This window comes from Nelumbo lutea, chromosome 8 (genome assembly GCF_056320005.1).
Source record: "Nelumbo lutea isolate HS-2025 chromosome 8, American lotus-T2T, whole genome shotgun sequence".
NCBI classification, from domain to species: domain Eukaryota; kingdom Viridiplantae; phylum Streptophyta; class Magnoliopsida; order Proteales; family Nelumbonaceae; genus Nelumbo; species Nelumbo lutea.
In genome coordinates, this window is record NC_142691.1 from 51,621,252 (window position 1) to 51,630,368 (window position 9,117).

General features: G+C 37.3%; 1 protein-coding gene and 1 long non-coding RNA gene across 2 annotated transcripts; both read right to left on the reverse strand.

Annotated features, from left to right (window-relative positions):
* Window positions 1–542: 542 nt before the first annotated feature.
* LOC148844153 (protein NRT1/ PTR FAMILY 5.10-like) lies at window positions 543–1,962 on the reverse strand. The gene is made up of 3 exons (XM_088959509.1): window positions 1,595–1,962; window positions 731–1,487; window positions 543–641 (listed from the first exon to the last, which is right to left on the reverse strand). Exons 1-3 carry the CDS (start codon window positions 1,960–1,962, stop codon window positions 543–545), a joined length of 1,224 nt encoding a protein of 407 aa, XP_088815635.1.
* A 5,433-nt stretch (window positions 1,963–7,395) lies between these two features.
* LOC148844154 (uncharacterized) lies at window positions 7,396–8,388 on the reverse strand. Its single transcript, XR_016102936.1, has 2 exons — window positions 7,959–8,388; window positions 7,396–7,866 (listed from the first exon to the last, which is right to left on the reverse strand). It is a non-coding gene; the product is annotated as an uncharacterized LOC148844154 (long non-coding RNA).
* Between the last annotated feature and the right edge of the window lie 729 nt (window positions 8,389–9,117).

The following is a 9,117-nucleotide window of genomic DNA, read 5'->3' on the forward strand; positions in this document are numbered from 1 at the left end:
TGATATTTTCAATATTTGGAAAATTATTCCTGTATTTGAATGACCAATATTTCTATCAACACTGACATTTTAAACCTTGATGAACAATTATGAAGGAAGAACTAAACTTAAAATATGATCACTTCATTGACCCCTAGCTTGATGAAAATATAGGCACTCATCACAAATTTCATCAACTTCCCTAGAAGGAAATTGGTGATAATCGTTAATGAATGAAAAATAAGACTATTGCCCCTTTTGAATCAAAAAGAGAAACCAAGTAAAATATCAAGAGAAGCCCTAGAACTTCATTCAAAAAAAAAAAAAAAGAAAAAAAAAATCAACTAATGATATATTACACGGCCTATGATCTTGAGATTTCCTTTATGCTCAACACCCAATGTTGCACAAAATCATAAGAATTGATAAAATAGAGCAAACTCCTAATCGATCAATACACCGTAAGTGACCTTAAAATCTCTCTACTAATACACCAACCAAGGAGGTTGATTAGACCACCAAAACGTTAGAGATTTCCAACGTTTAACCTTCTGAACACATGATCACAGCTTTCCATCATTGAACCCTAGCAAAACCCAAAGCTTTAAAATTTGACCAAAGTTCAGCTTCCTCACTAACGTCCAGAGAGGATAAACTACCAACTGCAGCCATAAGAAACTTGCTATTATATAATACTGCATTAAACTGGATGCTCAGTTCTTTCTGGTTCCACTTGTCCATTTTCTATTACCTCATTGCTGGTGAGGTATCTTGCGACACAGAAATACCAAAAAAGGTTGAGAAAGCTGAAAATTGTCAACATCCGATAGAACTTATCCAGATGACTCCTGTTTATGGAGTCAGAAAACCAAGTTGGTTCAATAGCTTCAACAATGGCAACACAAACCACGCTGAGGATCTTGCCAACTCCATTCATACCCTTGCTTAATGAGCTTGCGTACATCTTCTTCGATTCAGGAAGTTGCTCATCTAGGAAATCCTCCAGACCATCCCATGACAATCCTTCTGCAGATCCCAGCAAGATGAATTGGGGAAGTAGCGATAAGACACTCATGGGGACGACATCATTAGGCTTGTCTTGTAAACTATGTTTCCATATAACGTCCAACCTTTTATCCTCCACTCCCTCAGCAATAGCGCTACATAATAGAAACAGAAACATCCCAAGGCCCATTCTAATTCGGATCCCAAGGCTTTGATGTGAAGGAGACATGCTTAATTTCTTCAGCAATGATGTGTAGATATGGCTAGTGATCCACGTTGATAGAGAAGCACAGATTAAGAGGATGAAGACAGGGAATCTTGTGTTATGCAAGGCATTTGCTTGTTCAATAAAGAACGTATTCCCTATAGAGCTTACCAGGCCAATTATAATGAAGGTCGTTAACATGAAGACAATTGGCCTAGCTTTCCCTACTTTTATTTTATTTTCTTGTCTATTCATGGCGTGTGATGATGGGGCACAAGTGGCAACTTCAGCTGATCCTCTGCATTCCATTGAGACAACATATAGTTTAGATAGACAGAGGCAGGCAGAGAGAGAGAGAGAGAGAGAGGTCACCTGGGGCTGTTGGTTATTGTGAGGCTCACTGACGTGAGCTGATTACTATCTTCATTGTTATGCTTCTGGTGGAGTTGGGTATCATCCAATGCCGGATGGGAGACAGGTAACCCACATTTGACGGGACTCCCGCATCTTTTGATGCCGGTGTAGAAGGGAGTACCCGCACAAAAAACTCCAGTTGCAAAGCCCATGAGTAATGCAATGGCCCCAAAAACGAGGGCCCAGTTGAATGACACCAGAACATTACTCAAGATTATGGCCGTAAGCATGCTAACACGCATTTGAAACTGTGTACAGGCCTTAGCTCTTTCCTCATCCTCGTCATGGTAATGGGCAGACAATTGATCAGCAAGAAACTCTCTTAGCGATGCACTCTGCCCAGCAATGCCCAAGGCCATTAGGAATAGTCCCATATAAAAAGGTATTGCTTTGCGTTTGCTAAGCCAGTTCAAAATGGAATGAAAGCGGCTTGATTTGTCGTTGAAGTAGATCGGCAAGGCTGAAAGTGATAAACAGGCCATTCCCTAAAAGCAGAACAAAATTTTAGTTCACTTAGGCAAGAACTTCTTAGCAAATCTGTAGAAGTGAAAGACTAATATTTCTTGATAATATGGTGGTTATGGAATCTGACCTAGATTATCCCAATTCCAAAGAGCAGAGAACCGAAGGATTTTAGAGTCTGTTTGGTTCATGGTTGGAATCAAACCCTTCAAAATTGGATTTGGAATAATCTATTCCCATCGTCGGTTTGGTTCACACAGGAATGGGAATGGGATTTGAAATCAGCAAGAATGAGATTTTATTCCCAAAGGAGGAGGAGGGAATGAGTCCGGATCTCCTGCCCACGAGAACTCTGCCCATGTTTATCTCAACCATGCATGGAGAACATTTCATTCTCTGCATAGTATTATGCAGGGGGAGATGTTCTCAATTCACGGGGGGGGTAGTGTATTGTGGGTAGGCGTGGGCAGAGTTCACGTGAACAGGAGATTCGGAGTCGGAGGGAATGGCCATTCCACCAGGAATGGAATGGGATTTCGATTCTACCCAACCAAACAATTGGAACTGGAATAGCACATTCTGATTCTGATTTCAGACCCCTATTCCCGTGATCCAAACGGGCCTTAACACCTATTTCCAATATTCATCTCTAGGGTTATAGATGGAATTGAAATTTGGGCATGTTGGGCTGGATTTAAGGTTAGCGAAGGCCCAACTCTAAATTTTGGGCATAAAACCCAAACCTGAGGTTTACACAAATTTTTCCAACCCATACCCAACTTGAACTAAAATTTGACAGACCCCGGCCCAAGCTGGGCATAGGTTGGTCAGATGGGCCTATTGGACACAAAGTATTGAATTGATACATGTATGCATGTTAGGGGTGTAAGCAAGCAAAGCCCATTCTCGAGCTCAGCTCGCTAAATATTAGAACTCGGCTTGAAGTAATCAAGTTTGGGTCAAGTACAAGCTTCACAATACCTGGCTCAAGTGGCTTGCGGACCTAATCGAACTTTTAGTAAAATATTTTTTCAATATATTTATATTTATAATATAAATAAATGTTCATCTTTTGACATTAACTTGTTTAAGATATAAATAAATAGATTTATAGTCTAAGTTCATAATTTATTTTTATTTACGGTGTTTATAATATCAAATTATCTATAATTGTTTTAATATATTCAAATTTTCTAATATATTTTTATTTTTAATATGTATAATATCAGTTTAGTTATTATTTTTAATACTAATTTATTTATAATCAGCTTGAGTAAACTCATGTAACATGCAAGTATCGGCTCTAGTTGACTTTGAGCTCGAAACATGAAACTAGATCGAGCTCAAGTCAAGTTTCAAACTCTACGTTTCTGAGTTGTGCTCGAGCTTAAGCACCCTGATACTCAGCTCAACTGAGACCAATTACACTCCTATATATGTTTATGTGTATAGGCACGAATGGATAGATTGATGGACAATAGAACTTGTCAATGGATTGAGTCTAGTGAATAGAGGCGAATTGAACCGATTATATCAACAGTTCTGATTCTGAGTTTTGTGTCCCAATTATAATTGGGTCAGGACCGGTCTTTGCTATCTAGAACCGACTAAAACTGGAACCAATTATGTGATTCATAATATATTAAGCTCTCTAGATTTTTTTATTTTTATTTTTGCTATATTTTGTCTAAAAAGGTAAATTTCATACAGGAATATATACAATAATTTTAGCTAAAAACACTTGCTTTATTAATAAATTAATTAATTAATTAATTATCATTTTTATGAAAAATGAAGTTTCAAGTTGTCATATTAAAAATAATTTATAGACCCAAGTATACCAATTATTAATAATTGGTTCAGTACTGGTTATGTCCCAATAATCGTGTTGGTACTGGTTCCATCTGACCCGTACCCAACCCATTGGATGCTATAATAGATGGTTGATCTGGATACAGATTATGTCAAGGTTGGGCAATGATCAGGTCAGGCTCAAGCTGGGCTTGTTCTTGTCAAGGGCCAGGCCAGGCTCAATACAAAAATTAAAAAGAACCAAGGCAGTGAGCCCAAGACCAGCCTGACGACCAAAAATCCAAGGCAGTGAAAAACGGGCTATTTTATAATTGTAAATAGGGATGTATTTGGAAGGCAAAGGCAACTTTTAGAAATTTATTCTTATTTATTTCACTTACAAATAAATTTTTGAAGGTTGAAAAATGATTTATTTTTGAAAAGGGAAAATTTTTCATTGCATTTATTTGTAAAGCTCAGTTTGGAAGGAGTACAAATACAAATACATGGAGTGCAAAACATTGTATTTTGTATTGTTTTGTATGTATTTGCATTGTATATATGTACTTTTCAAATTAAACACAACTAATAATATCTGGTAACTAGTAAATTTTTTTTCCACCATTCTTTTCGTAGGCAAGACTTGAGCTTGATTCCTACCTTCATGAGGGTTTGGGGGAGGGTTAGCCCCATAGTTGGTCCAACTGCCTAGGAGAATTAAAAAATAAATAAAACAAAACAAAAACCTATACTAGTATTAAAAATGTGAGTGTGAAAATTTGTTTGGCTAAAATACCCAACTTTTTAATTTGGTCTCTCTCTAATTGTAAGGACAGAAATGTAATTTGAATAAGGGTATCACTTTTCTCTTCATTTAGATCCCTCTCATTAAGTCTTATATAAAGGTATTAACTTCCATTAACATTCATTGAATCATATTCTTGACTAGAATACCCCATATTTTTGAAATTAGTCCCTCTTTCATTGTGAGGGCGCAAAATGTAATTTGAAATACTGCATTTCACCTCATTCAATTTCCTCCCATTAAGTCTTATATTTAGGGTATTAGCCTCCATTCATTCATTAAATCCTATATTAAATAACCATGACAAAGAAAAATTGTTTTTATTTGTGATAGAAATAAAATACAATTCTAAAACCAAACAGAATGTAGATGTTTTCCTTTTTGGTGGAGAGTTGACAATTCAACCTTTTGGGTTAAAATGTGCCAACATTTGATGCCATAGTTAAATAATAATAAAAATTAAAAGAAGATGAAAACACACAAAAGTATAAAATATGCAAAAACACTTGTAGAAAAATTGTAAATAAATTTGGAAACATATTATTTACTATCTTCATTATAATAAAAATTTCCCACATGCAAAGCATGTGCAGACTTGCTAGTAAAAAAATAAAAGGTGAATGCAATAGTTTAGTTTTGAGACATAGAGTTCATAACTTGCCACATGTCTTAGGATTAGTATTTAGGACCCACCAATCAAGTTTTTCACGAGCAATGTGAGCTTGGTTCTTGAAAAGATTGATTCAGCTTGGTTTAAACCAAGCTTCTAGCTGAGCTCTATCCAAATATATAGGCTTGTTTACGCACACACACACAGATTATATATATATATATATACAATTTTTTTATTTGTATGTTTTTGTATATAAAATAAATAATATATCTTTTATATTTTATTTTTTATAGGAAGTTTGACTCACAATTGAGCTTGAGCCAAGCTGAATTTGAGCTTAAGTCTGTAACTCGAATTGAGAATGAGCAAAACATTTTCTTGGTGAGCCAAACTCGTATAGCTAGATATTTAGCTTGGCTTGACCCAAATCCACCCGTGCCCACCAATCAGAGGGTCCTACATCGAAGATTTAAAGATAAAAAAAGGGTCAATGGTGGTCAAAAGTTCTAATTAAGTTTTGATAGAAACATAAAAAAATGTAAAGAAATTTGGAAAACATATTATTTACTATATTTATTATCATAAAAAATTCCCACATGCAAAGCACGTGTAGACTTACTAGTAAGAAATAAAAATGTGAACACAATAGTTTAGTTTTGGGATGTAGGATTCATAACTTGCCACATGTCTTAGGATTAGTATTTACGACCCACCAATAGGGTGGAAATGAATTGAGCTTTTCACAAGCTATTCGAGCTTGGCTCGTGAAAAGTTCAATTTCAACTTGCTTTATTTAAACTAAGCTCTAGCCCAATATATAGGCATGTTTCCTAAATGAGCTGAGTTCAAGCCCAATGAAACTTATCTCTTGAGGCTCACAAGCCTAGTCAAGCCTAATACATTCATACATACATTTATCTCAAGAGTTAAGTTTCATTGGACTCGATTAGCCCAATGAATAAAAATTATATGTATAATAATATCATATATAATATTTTTATTTTGTATATGTATGATAATAAATAATATTTGTAATTCTTAAATTTTTGTATATAAAATAAAAATGTATTTTTTATAGGAAGCTTGACTTACGATTGAGCTAGAGCCAAGTTGAACTTAAATGTACAAGCTTTTGAGCCAAGCCGAATTCGAGCTCAAATCTCTAGCTCGAATCGAGCTTGAGCCTAACATTTTCTTGATGAGCCAAACTCAAATAGCCAAATATTCGGCTCGGCTTGATATGAATCCACCCCTGCCCACCAATTAGAGGGTCCCCCAATGAATGTTTAAAGATAAAAAAGGGTCAATATGGTGATCAAATGTTCTAATTAAGTTCTTTAGGTTCTGACGATGCATGAATCGTCATGTGGTGCAGAACTTCAGTAGGATCCATCTCATGATGGATAAAAATCTTCAGAATATCTGCCATGTGGCAAGTTATAAACGTACGTCCAAGATAGCCAATCAAATCTTGTGTCCCCAAATCTAAACCTGCCATTTTATTTAGAGTTCGTTTGGTTCATGGGAACGGGGATGACCCATTCCGAATCCAACAATTTGGTTGGATTTATATTTAAATTGTTGTCATTTTTAGTTCATTTTATTAATACTTTATAACATATAGATCACTTTTCTAATTTATTAATAATAGAGAAAATTCCTGATTAGTACCTGTACTTTGGGCCTAGTGTTACTTTGGTCCCCAAATTTTAAAATGTGACAATTCAGTATCCGAATTTTCAAAACATTACAATCCAGTACCTGCTATTAACAAGTTGTTAACCAGCCATTAAGTAGCATTTAAAAAACACAAATGTCTTTCAAGTGTTATTTTTCTTTATCAACCATCTAAACGTTGACAAAAAATTAATAACCCAAAATCTTTGCCTTTTCCATTCAAGAAAGTTGGGGTCAAGTTTGAGTAGGCATTCTAGTGACCCCAAATTTCTTGGATAGAAGAGGCAAGGATCTGAAACTGTTATTTTTTTTGTCAATGTTTGGATGGTTGATAAAGAAAATTAGATGACACTTGAGTGTTTTTCAAATACCACTTAACGGCAGGTTAACAGCTAGGTAACAGCAAGTGCTGGATTGTCATATTTTTAAAGTTTGGGTACTGAATTATGGCATTTTAAAATTCGGGGAGACACTAGTTCCAAAATACAGGGTACTAATCAGAAATTCTCTCTTAATAATATTCAATATCCAATTTCAATTCAAAATCCATTTGAATCCAAATCTGGTTGAATTCAAATATAAATGAATCAAATTTGAATCTATCAATATCCGATTCAGTTTGATCTCTGCTTGCGGCCCTATTACTCTTTGAGGTTAAGGAGGTGAAGGAAGACCCAAAGAGGAGGGATTATCAGTATACCATGCTGTGGCAACGAGAAGAGAAAAGAAGTATAGGATAACGTCCAACAAGGTTGGCAAGTGACGGAGCTGAGGTCGACAATAAAGCGGTCAGTCCATCGTGCACATTGACGATGGCCGCGGCATGAATGAGCTCCACCCCAAGATCATCCGTCAAGAATGTCATCAGTAGACCCAGCACCAGGTACTGAGCCAGCTCCGAGCAGATAACCAATCCTACCAATAGAGCACTTCAGGGCTCAATAATAATTACGATAAGGACATGTTTCATGCAAATAAAACTATAAATTCAAGAAATAAGGAAGAACCTTGGAAGAATAATAGATTTTTCGGCCCACCGTTGCGGTACTGGATCCAGCTAACTATTTTTGGTGGGAAGAAGAATCTGTTAACTTCTTGGGTTGTTGTCTCTGGTTGATTGTCGCCCATCAATCCCTGAATAATTGATGGATATATGGATGGGCGGAGATATTCCTGCGGCAATCAAATCTAACTTACACTAGAGACCCGGCCGGCGAAAAGAAATTAATGGAAGGAAACAAAAGGAAATGAATAACCAGACTAATTTACAGTAAAATCAAGGCAATGATTGAAGAGGAAGAATGAAGAAGCATCAGAATGAGAGAGAGAGAGAGAAACCTTATATGAAAAAATAAGAAAAATGGTCTTGTTTTATAGCCGAATTCCATATACCGCGTAACGGAGATTCCTTGAATTTCTTTAATTTTATTTTACGATATACATGAAGGAGGGCCGTGGGTAGGGTATCATGTGGGAGGATGGAGGTGCAAACTTCAAACGAAGCCGCTGGTGCAGCTGCGTCGTCCCTGCCATGAAGTTTCATGACAGGGACGATGCAACTCTTCATTTGAATTTTGCAGTTCGCAATCCCCCCACCCTACCCTCGCCCGCGACCTTCATTTTGATGAAGTTTCATGGCAGGGACAGCGACTTCGTTTGAAGTTTGCAGCCCCCTATCCTAACCGCGGCCGCGACGTTCATGTTGCACAAACATAGCCCCTCTCTCTCTCTCTCTCTCTCTCGATGAAGTTTCATGGCAGGGACGACGCAGTTGCACAGCGACTTCGTTTGAAGTTTGCAACCCCCTATCCTAACCGCGGCCGCGACGTTCATGTTGCACAAACATAGCCCCTCTCTATCTCTCTCTCTCTCGATGAAGTTTCATGGCAGGGACGACGCAGTTGCACAGCGACGTCGTTTGAAGTTTGCAGTTTGCAGCCCCCCATCCTAACCGCGGCCGTGACCAAGACCGGATCTGCTCCTCACACCTGGCGCCTCGCAGGCGCCTCACACGCACATCCTACCATGCATTGGGAACATCTCCCGTACTCATTGGTTATTATTCACGGGAGATGTTCTCAATGCATGGTGGATGTGCCTGTGAGGCGCCCATTTGTGAGGAGCAGATCCCGTCACGCCGTGACGCTCGTGCTCCACAAACTAAGC

What these genes read in the sequence shown, in the direction of transcription:
- LOC148844153 (XM_088959509.1), bottom strand. Translation starts at nt 1,962, where the DNA reads ATGGCCTTGGGCATTGCTGGGCAGAGTGCATCGCTAAGAGAGTTTCTT. An exon ending in GAAGATAGTAATCAGCTCAC is followed by an intron (nt 1,488 to 1,594) that starts GTCAGTGAGCCT and finishes AATGGAATGCAG; the next exon opens with AGGATCAGCTGAAGTTGCCA. An exon ending in GATACCTCACCAGCAATGAG is followed by an intron (nt 642 to 730) that starts GTAATAGAAAAT and finishes TTATGGCTGCAG; the next exon opens with TTGGTAGTTTATCCTCTCTG.